The 22,385-nt window shown below is 40.5% G+C and overlaps 1 protein-coding gene across 2 annotated transcripts in view; it reads right to left on the reverse strand.

The window, feature by feature from the left end:
* Window positions 1-273: 273 nt before the first annotated feature.
* The window catches only part of LOC133445691 (glycerol kinase-like), a 42,754-nt gene continuing 20,642 nt past the window's right edge, over window positions 274-22,385 (reverse strand). Inside the window, exons 8-20 of one of the 2 annotated variants that reach the window (XM_061723044.1) lie at window positions 21,685-21,751; window positions 18,180-18,215; window positions 16,425-16,492; window positions 16,196-16,238; window positions 16,031-16,111; window positions 13,351-13,429; window positions 13,159-13,255; window positions 12,881-12,965; window positions 12,640-12,760; window positions 7,009-7,152; window positions 5,962-6,051; window positions 5,769-5,828; window positions 274-1,504 (exon numbers count right to left, since the gene is read on the reverse strand). In XM_061723044.1, the coding sequence (XP_061579028.1) occupies window positions 5,770-5,828; window positions 5,962-6,051; window positions 7,009-7,152; window positions 12,640-12,760; window positions 12,881-12,965; window positions 13,159-13,255; window positions 13,351-13,429; window positions 16,031-16,111; window positions 16,196-16,238; window positions 16,425-16,492; window positions 18,180-18,215; window positions 21,685-21,751 (970 nt within the window). In that variant the 3' untranslated portion in view covers window positions 274-1,504; window position 5,769. The remainder of the gene's footprint in view (window positions 1,505-5,768; window positions 5,829-5,961; window positions 6,052-7,008; window positions 7,153-12,639; window positions 12,761-12,880; window positions 12,966-13,158; window positions 13,256-13,350; window positions 13,430-16,030; window positions 16,112-16,195; window positions 16,239-16,424; window positions 16,493-18,179; window positions 18,216-21,684; window positions 21,752-22,385) is intronic. The other variant, XM_061723045.1, reaches the window with a different exon arrangement.

The raw sequence follows: 22,385 nt of genomic DNA on the forward strand, positions 1-22,385 counted from the left end.
AAGTTTGGGAGAGCCATGCCCCCCATTGTACGAGCTCTCTGCAACACACTTCTCTTAATTCGAGGTGGTTTTTTATGCCAGATAAAAGTTGAAATGTAATTGTTCAGTTTGGAGAAAAAAGATTTTGTCAAAAAAAAAGGAAGGCATTGGAAGACACATAAAAATTTGGGCAAGACAGTCATCTTCACGGTATTAATTCTACCACCTAAGGAGAGAGGCAAGGGATCCCAACGCTCAATATCACTACTAAGGTTAGACAGAAGAGGCTGATCATTTGCAGTGTATAAATCTTTATGATTGTGGGTGATACACAAGTTCACTTTTGCCAAACAAAACATACCAACTACAATGCCTTTAGTTTGATTGTCGACCTCCACAGTTCAGAGAAGCTTCAGCCGGAAATAAATGTGATACTTGGAAATTGTGAGTTTAAAAATTAACTGAGCCCTTGTTAAAGCAGGCTTCATTTTTATTCCCTTAAAGAACTGCACAGCTCTCATAACCATACACAGAACAAATGCTAAAGTGCCTGCGCTGTCGTCGGGCTGCAACCCTCCCCAGATTAACAAGTAAAGCTCACTGTACATTCACTTCATTCATTTGAGCAAAAACATCCTATTAACCATTTACAAGACTTGTCTAACATCTGTAACATTGGCTCAGTGTATCTCAGAAAAAACTACAAGCATTAGTGTAGATCAGGGGTCGGCAACCCAAAATGTTTTAGAGCCATATTGGACCAAAAACACAAAAAACGAATATGTCTGGAGCTGCAAACAATGAAAAGTCTTGTATCAGCCTTAGAATGAAGACAACACATGCTGCATGTTTCTATATTAGTTAGAACTGGGGGAAGATTTTTTTTTTCATTATGCACTTCGAGAAAAAAGTCGAAATGTCAAGATTAATGTTGAAGTACAATCTTGAGACAAAAGTCGAAATGTTGAGATTAAAAAGGAAAGGATAAAGGAAGAAAAAAGATAAGAAAAAGAATGAAGAGAAAAAAAGAAACAGAGGAAAAAAAAAGAAAAAAAGGTGAAACATTTGTGAAAAAGCTCCAGGAGCCACTAGGGCGGCGCTAAAGAGCTGCATGCGGCTCCAGAGCCGCGGGTTGCCGACCCCTGGTGTAGAATAAAGGATTAAAAAATAAAAATCAATACAGTATCCACTATTGTTGCAGTCACAAGAAAGAAATAGTGCCAGTCTCTCTGACTTTTCCCTGCGCGGTGCTGCACACCGAGTTGGAGGCAGATTCACAGTTGGAACTGGGTGGTTTTAAAGACGCCCTTTTTTGAGAGAATGATCCCTGGTTGCTGCAGTAAGGCCCACGTTCTTCCTGGATGAGCCGGCGCTTCAGGTGCATGAGCTTGGAGAAGGTTCATCTGTGAGGACACGTCACATGGAGTAGTCAAGTCCTGCGTTCACGGCAAACACGTTTCCTCTTCAGTCTCGGCCTGTAGTCGTTCACAGGACACGGTGGTGCCACAACATTCTTACTGTTTATCTGTGGAGGAGAGAGGCGTTAAAGTCAGGACTCAGTGCGTTTACATGGGAAGTTTAATTCCTCTTTTATTCAGAATTAAAATGAGTAAAAATTATTATGTAAACACCGTATTTTCTGGACTATAAACTGCTACTTTTTTCATAGGTTTTCAACCATGCAGCTTATACAAAGGTGCAGCTATTCTGTGGATTTTTCTTCCACCTCTCGGGGCTTTAACCGGAATTAGAATCAAAACTAAGACAAAATAAATGCAAAGAACAATACGCTACTTCTTCTTTAGCAGATAGAAGTAGAAGCAGATTTCAAACAGATAAATAGATAAATAAATAGTGGTTATTTTCTCTTGGTTCTGTCCCGTTTTAATCAGCAAAGTTGCTGCCGTGTTAAAAGACACTGTTAGGAAAGATCTATTTAGGTACAAACATGTACATCATTTACAGTTCAAAATCATTCTGTACATGTACCGTATTTTCACGACCATATGGCGCACTGTGTGGAAAGGCGCACCCTCAGTTTTGTGTGTCATTTTTGGTTTTAAAACACACATACGGCGCACCGACCCAAAAGGCGCCGTCTACAGAGACGGAGCTGCACACACAGGCGTTGCAAAACACACGCTAAAAATAGAGCGGAAGCAAAACTTAGTTTGATATTTTATTTCACTTTTCACATCAATCAAACCCTTCAAAGGTTCATATTCTGTTTCTGCATTAAAGAATTTTAAAAAACCACCGGGGCGCTGCACACAAACCTGTCTCAGCCACTGATCATCTCCTCATCCATCCAGCCCTTTTCATTTCACTCTGGCTGGAAAAGTCTGTTTAGGCAACGCTTTTCTTTTAAAAATCACATAGCCGGCAGTTTCTGTCCATCAGCGTGGCAGCCAAGCACAAGACTAAATAAACTTTTCATACCCCGTTGTGCTGCGGATCCCGACCGCGGCGGTCCCGGGTCCCGCTCCGCCGCCCCCCCGCGCTGGACCGGGTCCGCTCCCCGTCTGCTCCCCCGCGCTGGACCGGGTCCCGGGTCCCGGTCCGCCCCCCCCCCCGCGCTGGTCCTCCTCCGCCCCCCGCGCTGGTCCCGCTCACACACACGCACTGTCGGGGAGCCGGTACCGGGTTGTATCCGACAGGAGCTCCGCTCGTTAATTCAGCTGCGCCAGTCCGAATTTCCAGACCTGTCTCGGCCACTTGATCATCATCATCCCTTCATCCAGCCCCCCCTTTTCATTCGCCCTTATAATGACTCCGGCTGGAATCGTCTTATGCAAATTTTTTTCTTTTAAAAATCACCATAGTTTCTGTCCATCAGCTGCGCCAGTCCAGCACCACATACATGAGAATCTGTGTGTCGCGCCGCGAATACACACACGCGCATGTCGGGGTCCGGTACCGGGTTTGTAACCGACAGATTTGGCTGCAAATCTCGGAGTGTGAAGCTGATCTGACCTGAGACAGACCCCAGAAATCTCTGCTCGCAAAGCGGCCAGGAACCAGGTCATCGGACCGCTTTGGGAACCAGGAAGTCGGGCTGCAGCAGCGCCCATCACCGCGGCTTTAACCGGGGAATGTGGACGGTTCCGACCGGCCGGGACCGGAGGAGCCCACATGGACTGGCTCCCGGGGAAAGAGCACCGGCATTTCAGCCGGATCTGCCGCAGGGATGCGGCGATCGGACCCGCAAACCCACGGCAGGTGCTTCCTCGGTTCCCGACATGCAAAACACACGCGCGCTGCAGAACAAGTGTGCTTATTTAAATAGAGCGGGAGCAAAACTTAGTTTGATTGTATTTTGTTTCACTTTACACATCAAGCAAATCCTTAAAAGTTTTCATCATCTGTTTCGCATTAAACAGCTCAGTGGAGTCTCATTCACGTCGCAGCTCACGGGTGCTTCTCTTTTTACCTTCTCATGGTGGCCGGCCTTACATTACCGTAATTCAGGTAATAGACACGGCGCACCGTTTCATAAGGCGCCCGGCACATTTAAAAAAAAAAAAAAAAAAAAAAGTTGCGCCTTATGGTCGCGAAAATACGGTAGTAAATATCTAATCTAACAACATAAATATCTGCGGCTTCCATATCTTTTTTTTTTTTCAATAGAGCGGATGCGGCTTGTAGTCCAGAAAATACGGTAATTCCGAATGAAAATGGCCATTCTGAATTAAATTTAGGCCACGTTTCCACATAACCGGGTATTTACAAAAACAGATATTTCCCCCTCTACGTTTTGAAAAATACCATCATTTCGAGGAACCTGCATAAATATCTGTTAAGGTGCTATGATCAGCCAAACCTGCAGGGGGCAGTGTAACGAGAAGATAAAGTCATGCTAGCCAATCAGAATCCTGGAAAAAACATCAACAAATGACACGAGTAACTTCCAGTTACTTCCAAGATGAACCAGAGTCTTTCATTTGGAGTGACTTTTAAGTGTGACGTTAGAATATAAAACAAGGAAAATACAAGAAAATATTGACGGTTACAAACTAATTGTAAACACAGGTCGCAAACATGACGCTGGTGACGTTTCTGTCTCATAATGTGACGTTCTGAAGCCTAAATGTCCGTTTCCCTCTGTTTAGTAAACGTGAAAACAGAGTTTTTGCAAATCTCCAGTTTGGCCGGAGTTTTCAGAAATGATGGTTTTTGGAGACTTTGAGTTTCGTTTTCGTCTAAAAGAACGGCCAAAACGCATGAAAACACCACCGTTTTTGCTACGTGGAAACGGGGCCTTAATTCTGAAGTAAATGGCTGGTTTATTCCGATCCTATTTCCATGTAAACTCGAAGGAAAATAGTTTAATTCTGAATTATTTAATTCAGAATAATTAATTCCAAATTAAAAAACATCATGTAACCGTGGCCAATGTAGACAAGCACTTCCATCTAAGGCTAAGCACTCCCCTTTCAATAACAGAGAGATTGACCAGAGACTCTAGGAATCCTTTAGGTCAGGCTGGAATGCTCATTACTCCAGAGTTGTGAGAGCTCAGTGATTGCTCTGGTGGTTTATCTTGGGGAAAGTGTTCCATTGGTCCTTGGAGTTGCGGCAGAGTGAGTAGAGTTGGTTGCAGATCAACCCCAAGACACGCATATAGATTTGATATATAAACACATGTATGGCTTAATTTCATTGTATATAGGATAAAACCCTTTAAAATAGGGCGGGGGATCAATTCAAATGTCAAGAATCGATTCCATTCCAATTCTTAACATTCAGAATCGATTATCACCATTTGATTGGATCCGATATTGATTTGGTACCCTGATAAACAGCAGGTAATGTCCAGCCTTAACACTCCGGCAGCCCGCTGTCTGTACGGTACGGAAGAGTATTAGGGCCATGCAGGAGAAAGAATATTTGAGAGGGGAAGATTGTTTTTTATTGTGCACTTCGAGAAAAAAGTCGAAATGTCGAGATTAATGTTGAAATACAATTTCAAGAAAAAAGTCTAAATGTTGATAAAAAAAGTCAAAATTTCGTGAATAAAGTTGAAATGTTGAGAAAAGAGGCAAAATTTTGACTTTATTCCTGAAATTGTATTTCAACATTAATCTCGACATTTCGACTTTTTTCTCGGCATTTTGACGTTGCACAATAAAAAAAATTAAAAGAAATCTTCCCCTCTCAAATATTTGTTCTCCTGCATGGCCCTGATACTCTTCCGTAGTACGGAGTAAACTGGTTCTGTATTTCTGCGCTGGTTTCTCAGGCAGCGCTTCCACATGTTTGTTTTGTTCATGAGGACAGCCGGGCGGGAGGGGGTAGAGAAGAGCGCAGTGTCCCCGGCTTTTAGTTACCCCTCTTTCAGCATTTTCTCCAAAGAAAAGTTCATTTAGTTCAGGAGTTCTTAAAACCAGCACTTTGTTAACGCTGCCGCAGCTCTTCAACGCCATGTTCAGTGTTTGATAGTTCCACACCACTGATGTGTGAATTAAATGTCTACTGTGATTAAAGTTCACCGGGCGAAAATGTAATGATGAAAAAAATGGATCTTTAGACATACGAATCGATATTTAGGAATTAATATGAGAATCGATTGAGAATCGGAAAATCGATTTTTTTCAACACAGGCCTACTTTAAAACCTGTGAATGACTCCAATGATCGTTGCAGAAACACTCCAGTGATGATCACAATGTGGTTTAAAGACAAGGATGGTTCCACATAACGCTATCATGTTAGTACTGCCAACAAACACAGCCATGCCCAAGTCAATCCACGTTAGTGTTCCAACCGGACATGCAGGATCAGATACCAGACCTTAGGGGTCCGCTGGGATGGAAAGAGAGGTGGGGTGGCCGTTCGTCTTCCTTCCTAAACCTGTTGCTAGTGAATATGGAAGATAATAGAGAGAGAGAAAGTATCCAGGATGGATCAGAGTCAAGACTCCCTCGTTCTTCACTCAAGGTTCAGGGAATGTTACATGAAATGTAACGATGTAAGGGACTCGTACCGTTGCCGTTGCAGCTGCAGGTCTCTGTCGTCTCCCAGTTCATGGCCTTCTGCACAGCCTTCTTCCAGCGAGCAAAGCGGAACTCACTCTCTGTGGAAAAAGATGCACAAGGGTTTTCTTCACTAATCACGCATTCTTTTAACACTGACAAATGTCCTACCATCCGTTAGTAACGCCTGTTCTGAAGGGAGAACTGCTGCTTTCAAATATGCACATGTCTTGGCAGATATCGCTTAAGAAAACTCAAATATCCTATCTCAAAAAATTAGAATATTCTGGGAATCTTAATCTAAAACTGTAAGCCATAATCAGCAAAATTAAAATAATAAAAGGCTTGCAATATTTCAGTTGATTTGTAATTAATCCAGAATGTATGACATTTTTGTTTTTTTTAATTGCATTACAGAAAATAAAGAACTTTATTACAATATTCTAATTTTCTGAGACAGTCCTGTAAGTTAGTTTTGAATGACTGAACAAAAAAAAGCGCTTGACTGACACTGCAATTCCATATTCTGGGTTTTAATAAACAAATACTTTTATAACTAAAGTTTTGGATGAATTGTAGGGTTTGAACGGCTAAGTTCAACTTGATGAATGAAAAGAGTTGACAATACAATAATCAAAAGTCTATAAACAGGAATTTCAGTGCAATAAGATGAAAAATAAGTGTTACTGGATGGCTGGAGTTAAACTCAAATAATTTGGATCGAATCTACCTGTCCTAAAAGGAATAAACATGTCATAAAATAAATTAGATGCAAGGACAAGCTCTGATTCTCATGGTTTTGTTAAAATTAGAATACCTGACTGACCTGAATATAATTCAAATGACTTAATATTATCTTATCAGTATGGAGTTTTCAATACTGAGGATGCAATTAGGAGTGTCTATATCAGAAACTGGCATATTATTATACTATTATAGCACTAAAAGTGATATAATGGTATTATAATATGCCAAATGCCTCAAAGTTTCTAAAAGCAATTGAATGAAGTACCTGAAAACAGTGATGAGACAGTCCAGTACTGTGCACTAAGTATTACCTTCAGGGTTGATCTGAGGTTCGTATCTCTCCGACGTGACGTGAGGGAGTTGTCCAGGACTCAGGTTCCAAATGTCCACCCCCCGCGCTGCCCCGGCCGCCATGGCCGCCCCCAGGGCCGTGGTCTCCGGCATGGTGGGCCGCACTGGAGCAGAGACACGCACCGCATAAGAAAAACTCATGTAGGACATGACACTGGGAGCAGGAAACACACGCACCGCATAAGGACATGCAGTCAAATAACCGGAGTGAGGCAGCTGCCATATATACAGTACTCCAGTTGTAAAAAAAAAAAACACACTTTTTTTTCGACATTTCGCCTTTCGCCATTTGCCTTCATTCTAATACAAGACCTTTCATTTTTTGCGGCTCCAGACATATTTGTTTTTTGTGTTTTTGGTCCAATATGGCTCTTTCAACATTTTGGCTTGCCGACCCCTGGACTATATGGTTAAATGGAAAGCTAACCATAAAGTAGAAGGACAATTGAAAATAGATCAGTGGAAAATTGTTGTACTGAAGCTAGAGGGCAGTGTTGCCACAAAGAAAGGTGCAAAGAAAGAGGAAAAAGAGAAAGAATTGCACTGGGCTAGATAGACTGTGGCTGAGAGAGTGTGAAAAGAGAAGAGAGAACATCCAGAAGGCTTGCAAAAGAAAGAAGGAATAAAAAGCAGGAGGCCTCTTGGTGAGAGCAGAGAGAATGAAACCCAGGGTGAAAGTAGAAGAAGAGAATGAAACCCAGGGTGAGAGCAGACGGGGGCCAGACCTCCTGGAACTAGGTCAGGTCGGACAAATACTTCCCAGTGTCCAGGACAAGCCTGGGAGGTTTTTATCCGGCACACTGGGGGGGGGGAGTGGTGGAAATGTTTTTCAAGAAACAGAGTGAGTAAGAACAAGTTACGATGGGTGAAAAAGGAAGTAAACTATTTAAGTCACCCCACCTCACCTTTTTGCCCCGTTTTCACCTTCCCTTTCTGTCCTCTCTTTTATTTTTTTCTTCCTTATGTCCCGTCCTGCTGCATTTTCTCTTTATCTTAGAATATCGGTATAAACACACACGTTGCTTATATAAAGTTACTTGTCACGCACACATGTGTAAAGGATATCACTAAATGGGCTCAGGAAAACCTCAGAAAACCACTGTCAGTAAATACAGTTGGTCACTACATCAGTACGTGCGGGTTAAAACTCTACCATGCAAAGCAAAAGCCGTTTATGAACAACATCCAGAAACGCCGCCAGGTTATCTGGGCCCGAGCTCGTGTAAAATGGACTGATGTACAGAAGTTTCCCTGAGCCCATTTGGTGATATCCTTTACACACTCATGTGGGTTTTTAAGGCGGTGCCGTCTGAGGGGTCGAAGGTCACGGTCATTCAGTCTTGGTTTCCGGCCGTGGCGCTTACGTGCAGTGATTTCACCAGATTCTCTGAGCCTTTTGATGACATTTTGGACCGTAGATGTTGGAATCCCTAAATTCCTTGCAATTTTGCTTTGAGAAATGTTGTTCTTAAACTGTTCAACTATTTTCTCATGCAGTTGTGGACAAAGTGGTGACCCTCGCCCCATCCTTGCTTGTGAATGACTGAGCATGTTTGGGGAGGCTCCTTTTATACCCAATCATGGTTCCCACCTGTTCCCAATTAGCCTGATCACATGTGGATGTTCCAAATAGGTGTTTGATCAGCTTTTCTCAGCTTTCTCAGTATTTTTTGCCACCTTTCCCAACTTCTACTGGACGTGTTGCAGCCATGAAATTCTAAGTTAATTATTATTTGAAAAATAAAATAAAGTTTATGAGTTTGAGCATTAAATATGTTGTCTTTGTAGTGTATTCAATTGAATATGGGTTGAAAAGGATTGTCAAATCATTGTATTTTGTTTTTATTTACATTTTACACAATTTCCCAAGTTCAACCGAATCCGGTTTATGGATGAGTTCATCCCTGAAATGGGCAGGATTCTCTCTAAAGTTCCTAATGATGGCTCTCCACTAATTGTACTGGGAGACTTGAACATTCACATCAGCAAAACACAGGAAATGAGTTTCTGGCTCTCATCCACTCTTTCAGTCTTACACTGGTCCAGACTCCTCCAACACACAAAGCTGGTCACATCCTGGACCTGGTGCTGACCAGAAACCGCACTACAGCTGACGTGTGTGTCACACCACTGCATCTCTCAGACCATCTCCCTTCCTCATGTCACTCACCCGACTCCAAAGAAGGTTTCCTACCACAGAAACGTACAATCTCTCAGCCCTACACAGCCGTCTGATGGGGTCTGCTCTAACCTCCCTTCCCTCTCAGACTTTCCCACACTATCTGTTAATGAGGCTACAGAAACACTCTGCTCCTCACTCACCTCCTCTCTGGATGAACTCTGTCCTCTGGTGTCCAAGCCAGCTGGAAAGAAACCTCCCAGTCCATGACTCACAGAGCTTCTGAGCTGGACTTAAGGCAGCAGAAAGAAAGTGGCCCAAATCCATAGAGCACACAGACCTGTCTGAGTAAAATCCATATCTGCTCTACCGACGAAAACTGTCATCTTTCACATCCAGCTTAAAGGCTGCCAAGATAGCTTTTTACCAGAAAGAAATCCTAAATGCCCCCAACTCCCAACAACTGTTCATGGCGTTTAACTCTCTTCTCTCTCCACCACCTGCTTAACCTCCTACTGGGTTGTCTGCAGAAAGGTTTGCTTCCTACTTTACTGAAAAGGTTTCTACTATCAGTAACCGATTCTCTGAGCCTGTCCATCTCAGCCCACTCCAACCGACTACTGGCGCCTCTCTCTGCTCCTTCTGGTCTCTAAATGAGGACGAAGTCCCTAAACTTTTAGACTCAAAACCAACAACCTGTCCTCTTGATTCTACCGACATCCTGCAGAACATTTTACCGACAGTCAAACCTGCAATAACCCACATTATCAACTCCTCTCTTACCTTTGGCATCTTTCCCTCTGCCTTCAAACAAGCTCGGGTCTCCACACTGCTGGAAAACCCACATTCAACCCTGCCCAGGTTGAAAACTACGGGCCGATCTCACTGCTCCCGTTCATGTCTAAAATCCTCTTCAGTCAGGTCTCACAGTTCCTTCGCGACAACTCCCTGTATGGTCCACATCAGTCTGGCTTTAGGCAGGGCCACTCAAATGAAAGTGCTCTTCTGTCAGTTACTGAGTCGCAAGATCTGCTGCTCTATCCTCAGTCCATACTACTTGACCTGTCCACTGTCTTCGGCACAGTCAACCACCAACTCCTCCTCTCATCACTCTCAAAGCTTGGCATTTCAGGATCTGTCCTCCTGTGGTTCATGTCTGACCTCGCAGGAAGATCCTTCAGAGTGTCATGGCAAGGACGAGTGTCCAGATCGCATGAGTTGCCAACAGGGGTGCCACAGGGATCAGTGCTCGGCCCTCTTCTCTTTTCACTATACACCTCTTCACTAGGTGGAATCATCAGCTCTCATGGCTTCTCCTACCACTGCTATGCTGATGACACCCAGCTTTTCCTTTCCGTTCCACCTGGTGACACTGCCGTCTCAATGTGAATATCGGCCTGTCTTTCTGATATCTCTGCATGGATGAAGGGCCGTCACCTTCAGCTAAATCTGTCCAAGACTGAGCTTATTGTCTCTCCAGCCAGTCATTCCTTACCTCCTCAGATAAGTGTGCAGCTGGATTCCCCCACACTTGTGCCTACATCTTCTGCTAGGAATCTTGGTGTCATGTTAGACAGCCAGCTGACCTTTAAGGAGCATGTTTCCTCGGTTTCCCGGTCTTGCCGATTTGCTCTTTACAACATCAGGAAAATCAGACCCTACCTGACAGAACATATGACACAGCCTTCAGTCCTTCACTTCCTAAATGTGTTTTTCCTTGACAAGTAAAATGTTCTACTGTTTGTCAAAGTCATTTATAAAAGCATTCCAGTTAAAATCAGGTAGCGAGTTTAGTTAGTATCCACCGCCCAGAGATATAGACAAGTAATGTAGGAACAGAGTTAATTGAAAATGACTAAATGAAAACAAAGACTTGACATTAGAAGTCAAAGAGCAAGTGTGTTTGTATGGAACAAAGGTCGGGGGTAATGTCCAGCTTCAAACCCAAGTCACTGGTTACCCATATCCACAAAACAAGTTTAGAAAGGAGAGAGAAAAAACAGATCAAAGCTTTCAAAGCTACCCTTTGAACGATGAGAGGTGTGAGTTTGTTGCAACACATTTTACACATTAACAACATTCCTGCTCATCTGCTGAAGTTTTCTTCTGTTCAAAAGGGTTCTCCTTCTGTAACTTCCTTACTTTACATTAAAACTGCAACAATAAAATGTCCCTTCTGTCATTAATAAAATATTATGCAATTTGATCAGATACACTACAGGGTCTTTGCATAAACAACTACATTTAAAATTGTATTTATTTTAGTATGGCTGTTAAGTGTGAGGTGTGTGTTTTTGTGATGAATGTTCTTTTTTTTTGTCTGCATATATATTAATGGTTAATACCATGTTGGTAAAAACCTAAGGCATACATACACATACACACACATATGTATATATATATATATATATATATATATATATATATATATATATATATATATATATATATATATATATATATACACCTCACACTTATATGTATATATATATATATATATATATACGTACATATATATATATATATATATTAGGGCTGGGACTTTATTGTGTTAATTACGATTAATTAATTACAGAAAAATAACGTGACAAAATAAAAATAACGCATTTAATTGCAATTTACTTTTGCACTCCAAACAGTGCGGAACGTTTCTCATTGCACGAGTTCCCGGTATAAGTTTCCCGTAATACTGATGCACAGAACTCAACACCAGAAACAACAATGGAAACACAAACAGGTGGGAAGTCGTTGCTGGTTCGCTGGGCGGAAATTTTAGTTTAAAAAACTACGGAGTGGAAACCTGGATAAAAGCACAGTTGTGTGCAAATTGTGCAAGAAAGAATTGGCCTATCACCGGAATAACCGGAGCTCTTCCAGCCTCCACTTTATGTTTAACTGTTGGTCTGTTTATGTTATGCCAAGGATATTTGAACTATATTGCAAATTTTCAGTTTCCACTTTTCTGGAATGTACTTGTGCTGTTTTTTTATTTTACTAAACAAAAACAAAAGTGTTTAAGACATTCAAGACCTGAAGCTTGAATATAGCTAACTTAGCTAAATTTAAGTTTGTCATCATATTCATACTAATTATATTGCACTTTATGTTAACACTCAGTTATCAAAATAAACACAATTTTGTTGTTTAAGCTCATTTATGTGTCAATTCAATTATTCAGTCATATACCAAAATCCGATACATTTTTTTAATCGAGTCCCATATATATATATATATATATATATATATATATATATATATATATATATATGTATATGTATATGTATATATATATATATATATATATATATATATATATATATATATATATATATATATATATATATATATATATATATATATATATATATATATGTATATATATATATATATATATATAAAAAAACATTAAAAAAATTAAAAAAAATAAATATACATATATATATATATATTTTCCTGTGATGGATGTTCTTACCGACAGGTATGCAGAGGATGTCTGCCTGCAGCTGCATCAGTAACCTGTTGGCGGTCATGCCTCCATCCACCCCCAGCTGGGTCAGAGGAATCCCACTGTCCTGGTTCATCGCATCAAGGATCTAATACACAATACACCAAAACACAGCTTTTATTTTCAAACATGGAAAAAATAATAATCAGAATGCCCTCTAAATATATATGAACCGGTTGGGGTTAATATACTGGTCTATTCAGCTCACCTCTCTGGTCTGAAAACACACAGCTTCCAGAGCAGCAAAGGCTAAGTGGTTCCTGTTGGTAAACTGTGTGAGTCCACAGATGATTCTTGAAAACAAAAGGAAGAAATTAAGTCAAATACAGAAATGAAATGCTGTAATGATGATGTTCTTTTTCCCAGTTAGCTGATAAATATCTTTCCAGTATTGCAATACTTTCAGAGCATATCTTGCTTTCAGTCCTCTGTGCATGACCTTAAAGCAAGTGATTAAGAGCTAAAATCTTGTTGAGAATGTCTCACCCTCTTGCACTGGGCTCCCAGTAGGGAGCGTAGAGGCCAGAGAAGGCTGGGACGAAGTAGCAGCCGTAAGAAGTGCCTGCTGCCGCTGCCAGGTTCTCTGAAATAAGAGGATGACAAAAGACAGAAGGAAAAGGTGTTACTCATACACTTCTCTGCATTACACAAAGAAGATCACCGTCAGTAGGTTCCTACCGATCTCGGAGGTGGTCTGCACGATGCCCATGTTGTCTCTCAGCCATCGCACCACTGCCCCTGCAATGGCAACGGAACCCTGCAGGACGAAGAAAAACGATGAAACCCCAGATCAGATCACAGCAGAGCACCAACAGTGGTCAGGAACTACAGGGGGGACAGGAAGCCAATATACAATCAGATTGCCATCATTCTTGTCCATCGTTCTTGTAGTTTCTTGTCCTGGCCCCCTTTTTTCTCTTTTGTGTATGTTTGCAGGCCGGAGCTTCAGGAGCTGCATGTTGACCTGCAGTCTCCCCTTCTGATCATCCCACTGCTGCTTCCACCTTCCTGTGTGGATGTATGCTATAGAGGGTTTGCATTGACGCCACTTCCCCACTGGACCAGCCCCCTTACTGCACTGAGTGGTAAAAACAGCTGCAACTAGTGGAGAAGACGGGATACCAGCCGATTATCGGCTTAAATTAGCGTCAGTTGGACTTGACAGTGACCCGTACAGTTACCCCAAGAACCAGTGGTCCATGGACATTAATATTTGGTACAGTTACCAAGAACCAGTGGTCCATGGACATTAATATTTGGTACAGTTACCCCAAGAACCAGTGGTCCATGGACATTAATATTTGGTATAGTTACCCCAAGAACCAGTGGTCCGTGGACATTAATATTTGGTACAGTTACCAAGAACCAGTGGTCCATGGACATTAATATTTGGTACAGTTACCCCAAGAACCAGTGGTCCGTGGACATTAATATTTGGTACAGTTACCAAGAACCAGTGGTCCATGGACATTAATATTTGGTACAGTTACCAAGAACCAGTGGTCCATGGACATTAATATTTGGTACAGTTACCAAGAACCAGTGGTCCATGGACATTAATATTTGGTACAGTTACCCCAAGAACCAGTGGTTCATGGACATTAATATTTGGTACAGTTACCAAGAACCAGTGGTCCATGGACATTAATATTTGGTACAGTTACCCCAAGAACCAGTGGTCCATGGACATTAATATTTGGTACAGTTACCCCAAGAACCAGTGGTCCATGGACATTAATATTTGGTACAGTTACCAAGAACCAGTGGTCCATGGACATTAATATTTGGTACAGTTACCCCAAGAACCAGGGGTCCATGGACATTAATAATTGGTACAGTTACCAAGAACCAGTGGTCCATGGACATTAATATTTGGTACAGTTACCCCAAGAACCAGGGGTCCATGGACATTAATAATTGGTACAGTTACCCCAAGAACCAGTGGTCCATGGACATTAATATTTGGTACAGTTACCCCAAGAACCAGTGGTCCATGGACATTAATATTTGGTACAGTTACCCCAAGAACCAGTGGTCCATGGACATTAATATTTGGTACAGTTACCAAGAACCAGTGGTCCATGGACATTAATATTTGGTACAGTTACCAAGAACCAGTGGTCCATGGACATTAATATTTGGTACAGTTACCAAGAACCAGTGGTCCATGGACATTAATATTTGGTACAGTTACCAAGAACCAGTGGTCCATGGACATTAATATTTGGTACAGTTACCAAGAACCAGTGGTCCATGGACATTAATATTTGGTACAGTTACCCCAAGAACCAGTGGTCCATGGACATTAATATTTGGTACAGTTACCAAGAACCAGTGGTCCATGGACATTAATATTTGGTACAGTTTCTACGCCGGGGAAGCAAAGCTTGAAGGCTTACAAAAGTCTTGACACTTGGTCCGACTTCAAGGCAGGATTTGTTGTAGAAATTAAAGTGATGAGGACACCGAACTTTATGATTTGACAGTTTAACGTTAGCTACCCAAAAATCCAACATTACCTGATACAAAATAGGAACCAAAAATCCACGTTTCGGTGCCTGGAATCCAGTTGTTTCTGTGAATTGCAGTGATCCATTTGTCTCTCTTAAGCTTATTTTTCGTCAGTCTGTAAAACTGTAACTCCAATTTCTTGTTAAATCTATGAGTACAGTCGATCACACAACAGCTCTTTCCCATTTTAGATGTTTTCCAGTTGCTCAAACTGAAAGTTTACGCTGCCACTCAGTCTTTCTGACACTCAGTCTTTCTGACACTCAGTCTTTCTGACACTCAGTCTTTCTGACACTCAGTCTTTCTGACACTCAGTCTTTCTGACACTCAGTCTTTCTGACACTCAGTCTTTCTGACACTCAGTTTTTCTGACACTCAGTCTTTCTGACACTCAGTCTTTCTGACACTCAGTCTTTCTGACACTCAGTCTTTCTGACACTCAGTGGGCGAAACCCGCTGTGAAGTCGCATCTGTAACGTCATGTGCATTCCCTCTATATGCTTGCTGACATCCTGGCCTGTCCCCTCTCACCACCCCAGTCTGGCCCCCTTATGATCCAGGTCCTGGTCCAGGTTTCTCCTTATGATCCAGGTCCTGGTCCAGGTTTCTTCCCTCCTAAAGGGGAGTTTTTCTTGCCACTGTTTGGCTTAAGGCTTTTCTCCCACTAGGGGAGTTTTTACCTGCCATTGTTTATGTAATAATTGCTCGGGGGTTTATGTTCTGGTCTCTGGAAAGATCCTAGAGACAACTTATGTTGTAATAGACGCTATATAAATAACATTGAATTGAATTGAATACAATCAGATTGAGAAGGAAGCCCCAGTTGAAAATGAGAAGGATCACAAACCTCCAGGGCGTAACAGGAGGGCTGGTCTTTCCCCAGCTTGTAGGCCACGGTGGTGAGCAGGCCGTGCTCCGACATCACGGGCTGGAATGATCACACCAAGAGTTTAACAGATATAACAGCAGGTATCTTAATACTGCTCTGAGTATTTTCAAACTGCCCTCTTACCTTGGTCCCTGTATTTCTTAGCAGGAAGCAGCCAGTCCCATACCTTCAAATGACAATTTACTGAATGAGTGATTCAACATTATTAGGAGTCTGTGACGATAAGTAATTAAGCTCAGCTAACAAGGGGGTGGGGAGGTGGTGGTATACAGAATATTTGCACAAGCAACTGCAAACATTCATAGATACGTCAGTAGAGCTGTGACTAATGAGAAAGTGTCAGAACGCTTACGTATTCTTGGCTTGTCCTTCCTCAAAGCACATCTGACCGAGCAGAGCAGCTGACTGGTCTCCCAGACACTGACGGGAACAGAAAGGTCTGGTTAGTCAGCTGGACAGTTGGACAAATGTGGAGAAAACAAGAGACAAGTCAGTGTCATCATGTCATCATGTCATCATTTACAAGTACTTCCAGTAAAAGCCTTCCTGAGGTTTCTTTTCATGTCAAGCAAATTAAAAAATCTTAGTGATTATTCCAGAATGTTGATTGGCTTATGTATCAGTACATTTTATTTCAACGAAACAAACGTGAAAGAAAAGGTGTGTTTTAACTCGTGCAACTACCAGTGGGATATTTAAATGCTGATGGAGCAGGAGTTGACTGTTATTTACTGTTTAATTGTGTCTTGCGGCTTTCAATGTTGATGTAAAGCACTTTGAATGACCTTTTGTTGAATTGGGCTATACAAATAAACTTGCCTTGCCTTTTCTTTGTGCTCTTGATGATTAATCTTAGATATATAATTTAACGCCTGGTAAATACAGTTAGCTACAGGCTTGATGTAAAGACATGATGGCTTAACTGGCTTAATACATTTGGTAAGGTTTGAATTTAGACGCAGTAACTAGCGTTTTTGGACCCAAGCATCCCAAAACAAACTACCATGGATTTCCTCTGGGATTCAATTATTTGTCCACCACGCTACCAGGTGTGGAGTATAACCAGAATATGGCCTTTAATTCACACAAAGTTTTTTTCTTCATGCATTTATAACAAATTCAGCTGACGGAGGAGCTGTACGAGCTACAAATAAAGCAGTTTCAACAACCACCTTCTTACTGTCAAAATGAAACGTGTCACAGAGTAACACACAACAACAGACTGCACCGTCCCAAAATATCTCCGCAAAACCTCTGGCTGATCCGTATTTACAAAAAGATCACTTTCTTTTAGTTGGATCCATCTTAGGCCACGTTTCCACATATCCGGGTATTTATAAAAACTGATATTTCCCTCTCTACGTTTTGAAAAATCCCATCATTTCCAGGAACCTGCATAAATATCTGTTAAGGTGCTATGAGCAGCCAAACCTGCAGGGGGCAGTGTAACGAGAAGATAAAGTCATGCTAGCCAATCAGAATCCTGGAAAAAAACATCAACAAATGACACGAGTAACTTCCAGTTACTTCCAAGATGAACCAGAGTCTTTGGTTTGGAGTGACAGAGAAGTGGAGTTACTTTTAAGTGTGACGTTAGAATATAAAACAGGTAAAATACAAGAAAATATTGACGGTTACAAACTAATTGTAAACGCAGGTCGCACTCATGACGCTGGTGACGTTTCTGTCGCATAATGTGACGTTCTGAAGACTAAATCTCTGTTTCTCTCCGTGTAAAAGCAAACGTGAAGACGGGGTTTTTGCAACTTTCCAGTTTTCAGAAATGATGGTTTTTGGAGACTTTGAGCTTCGTTTTCATGTACACGAACGGCCAAAACGTATTTTACACCATCGTTTTTGCTACGTGGAAACGGGGCCTTAAACTCTGTCAAATACAAAGGCGTTAGCGGTGGAGCCTGACGTGTTAAGGAGTTCTGAGCTCCACAGGTCTAAATGCATCACGATGTGAAGCCCCAATATCATGATCCAACAGTGTGGAGAATACTGCAGACTTGAACAAAAACTGCAGCGCAGTGACATTTCATTGTTGAGCTGAGACCAAGTTGATCATTGAACAGAGTTGACTGGGATTGAAAACATTCCTCACCCCTGAGATGGGAACTCCTGCCAGCGAGCCAGACTTCTGTTGAAGGGACAGAAACACACATTCAGATTCTACTGTCCATCAGATAACATGCACATGCAGACAGGTTGAAGCTTTATGAATTGTCAAACTTTTTATTTTCTCAATTTCTTTAGTTTTTGCTCAGTTTTTTCTTTTAATAATAAAAAAATAATAATAAAAATACTCAGAGAAGTTGTTGAGTCTTTCTCCAAATTCAAACAGTGACATCCTAGTGATTAGTACTTGATAGAATTGCATTTAAACTGAGAGGCTAAACTTGAACTTAAACTTGAGATGGCACTGCAATGTTTCACCTTGCCATCCTAAAGCCATTTGAAACCAATTTGGAGCTACTGCATATCTGATAAATACTCTATTAACCATATCTTAAATTTGTTGGCTGACAGCATTGATGTTGCTGTAAAATAACCACAGAATTTTGGTTCATCTATTTGATGAAGTGCACTAGTGGATCTGCAGCAAACCTAACAATAATCATGACAATCAACAGTTCAGTTTTAGCCTCAACTATACACTATAATCTGCCTTTTTATGGTGGTTTGGAGCAGTGTCTTTCTGGTTCCGAGTGGCCTCTCATCAGGCGTCGTCACCACCTCATGATGCTGGTCTTACATGCCATATAAGCAGAACTAGTAGCCGTTCTCGGGGCCAATACCCCTTTGTCTTTTGCCAACAAATATCAGAAAAAGGCTATTCTGTTTGGAACTGTCATTGCAAAAAAGCTTATCCTCTGGACTTGGAGGGCTACGACGGAGTATCAGGGCCAAACTAAGACAAAAAAATTGGAAATTACGAGAATAAAGTCGTAAAATTACAAGAATAAAGTCATAGCCTAATGTTGCGAGAATAAAGTTGTAATATTATGAGAATAAAGTCGTTATATTACGAGAATAAAGTCATAAAATTACGAGAATAAAGACAAAACCTAATGTTGCGAGAATAAAGTCGTTATATAACGACTTTATTCTCATAATATTACGACTTTATTCTCATAATATTATGACTTTATTCTCGTCTTAGTTTGGCCCTGATACTCCGTCGTAGAGGGAAGACAGACCCACATGTGATTTGTGTCTGAGAGAAATGGCAGGTAAGTTTCACCTGGAGAGACTTTGTAACGGAGACAGGGAAGAATGTTTAAGAAGATGTGGGACCATGTACTGCAAGGAACTTTGCACTTTCAAGAAAAGACTAATGTATCAATGGGAACCTCCTTGCTGTGTTTACTACTTATTTTACTTTTTACTTTGTACAGTTTTCTTTAATTATAATTCGTTTATTGTAGTGATTGTGGCCTTTACTATTTTCTTACGAGATGTGCTGAATCTGTTCAAGTTTTGTTTGTTTTGAAGGTGTGGGGAGGGTTTGATTTATCTTTTCTTTTTTCATTTGTCTGTTCTGTTCTGTATCTCTGAAATAAGCATATATTTAATGCTGTTTTAAAAGCAGCTGAGGTGCTGGTGTTGATGCCGTAGCATCATATGAGACATGGAGGTGCTGCTGCTTCATTCACAACATCTGATGGGAAAGGTGAAGATTGGGAAACAAAAAAAAAAAACTCTACACCTTTGAACTACGAACGTTACGTCCAAGATGAAGGAAGAGAAAATAAAAACACAGGCACATGAAGAGAGTATTTGTACCCGTGGATAAATACCATCAAAAACCTGACAACTCAAATGGGGGGGGGGGGGTTATGTGCCCTCAGCAATGCAGGAAGGGGTATATGAATACGTTTTGAAGGTGAAAAAAGGACAGTAATGTACTTAGGAAGAGTATCAGGGCCAGGCAGGAGAAAAATAACAATAATATTTTAGAGGAGGAAGATTTTTTTTTCATTATGCACTTCGAGAAAAAAGTCGAAATGTCAAGATTAATGTTGAAGTACAATTTTGAGAAAAAAGTCGAAAATGTTGAGAAAAAAGTCAAAATTTGATGACGATATTGATTTGAAACACTTTATTCTTGAAATTGTATTTCAACATTAATCTCGACATTTCAACTTTTTTCTCCAAGTGCACAATAAAAAGAAATCTTCCCCTCTCAAATATTGTTTCTCCTGCCTGAACCTAACACTCTTCCGTAATTGGACATACATTTGAGATGAGAAGTATTATTTCCACCAAACTAAAGTAGTAAACCAATATTTATTAGTTCACCTTGTGTGACTTCTCCAAATGTGAACAATTCAAATGTCGGGCCCTGATATGATGTTGATTAAAATCCAGGAGAAATCAGGAGAATTTCCACTGACGGGTTAAAGCAAATCTAAGCTCCTGCGGAACAATGCCAGCAGGCTTGATCAAAACCTAGGAAGATGTGTTCTCTGAGAAGCATGTGATATAAACACACACACAGTCATAGACCTTTGGACAACAGGACAAGGTGCTTGTTACATAAAAGGTTTGACAATAACAATCATGTTGCATTCCAGAGATAAGATGTGAGCGGAGACAAACACCCAGAACACGATGACATGACATCCTAATCACTCAACTATGAGCTCATCTAAGAGATGCTGCTGGATCAATTCACCATCTTCCAGTGTCTAAAAATAAAGCACCTTATCAGGACAATTATAAACCAGAGACCCAATAAGGACTGTAGCACCCTATAATGTAATAATTTCCTATAATGTAATAATTTCCTGAAAATGTAATAAAATTTACACTTAACTCAATCGAAAATGTAATAAAACCCAATAATGTAATAACTTCACCAATAATGTAATAAAATATCCTGATGGATATTGTAACAACATTTTTACCGATAATTATTACCTTATTACATTATTGTGAATTTATTACATAAAGTCTGCAATTTAACCCAATAGTCATTCTGGTGTTTCAAATCCATTGTATATAACATTCTTAGATACTTAAAACACAAAATGTAGAACTCTGGACTGAAAATGAACATATATATCACATTATTTTTCAAATATCACATTATCAGTTTTGGAAAAGAAAAAAAAGACCCACCTGAAAATGTAATAAATTCCCAACAATATAATAAGGTATTACATTATGGGTAAAAAATTATTGGGGAAGTTATTACATTATTGGGTTTTATTACATTTTCGATTGAGTTAAGTTCAAATTTTATTACATTTTCAGGCGTTATTACATTTTCAAGAAGTTATTACATTATAGGGTGCTACAAGGAGCTTTAGAGAATTCCGTTTACAAAGTGTAACCACACATTCTCTGATTAGCAGAACATCGTCTGCATACAGTTGTTTGTGGAGCTGAAAACTGCTTCATCTGGACCAGTTCTTTTTCAGGCAGAAGGTTCAGAGGACAATGACATGTCCTCATTATCTGTTATCAACATGTTCCCCCCATGATAGTAATGACGGTGCTTGACGAGACTTCACCTGAGTATTTGATGCTTCAGTGTTAGTCCTAGTTTAAACGGGTTATCATGTTTTGAGCTAATGAAGGAACCAAAGTTCACGTGTTCTTACCACCCAGCCATAGATCTCAGAGGAGCTCCTCACTTTGGGCAGGATTTCCATGGGGACGTCAAAGTACCTGGAAGATGCACAACAGGAACTGTTCAAACAAATGCAACTTTATCACAAACATCAAACTACCTGTAACCAAGAATAAATGTAATGTCACCTGAAGATTTTCTCAAACTGAATTTGTAAAACCACAAGTTCACTCTAGTTTATGTCTCCAAACCAGAACAACACTGCAAAAACTCAAAATCTTAACAAGAATATGTCTTATTTCTAGTTAAAATGTCTCATTTTTTTTCATTACCAGAAAAATAACTTGTTATTTGACAATTTTCACCTGTTTCAAGTAAATGTTCACTTAAAATAAGTAGAAAAAATCTGCCAGTGGAACAAGATTTTTTTGCTTGTAATGAGAAGATAAATCATGTTCTATTGGCAGATTTTTCTACTTATTCCAAGTGAAAATCTACTTGAAACAGGTGAAAATTGTCAAATAATAAGTAATTTTTCCGGTAATGAGTCTTGTTTTAAGTGTTTTAAGAGTTTTTGACTAAAAATAAGACATTTTAACTAGAATTAAGACAAATATTGTTGTTAAGATTTTGAGTTTTTGCAGTGTATTTGTTTTTTATTTGGTAACAATGACTTGAAATCGGTGGTAGACTAACAGAGGAGCCCACCCCCAGCAAGAACCCGGCTGATGG

The sequence above is a fragment of the Cololabis saira genome, chromosome 6 (assembly GCF_033807715.1).
Source record: "Cololabis saira isolate AMF1-May2022 chromosome 6, fColSai1.1, whole genome shotgun sequence".
Classification (NCBI taxonomy): Eukaryota; Metazoa; Chordata; class Actinopteri; order Beloniformes; family Belonidae; genus Cololabis; species Cololabis saira.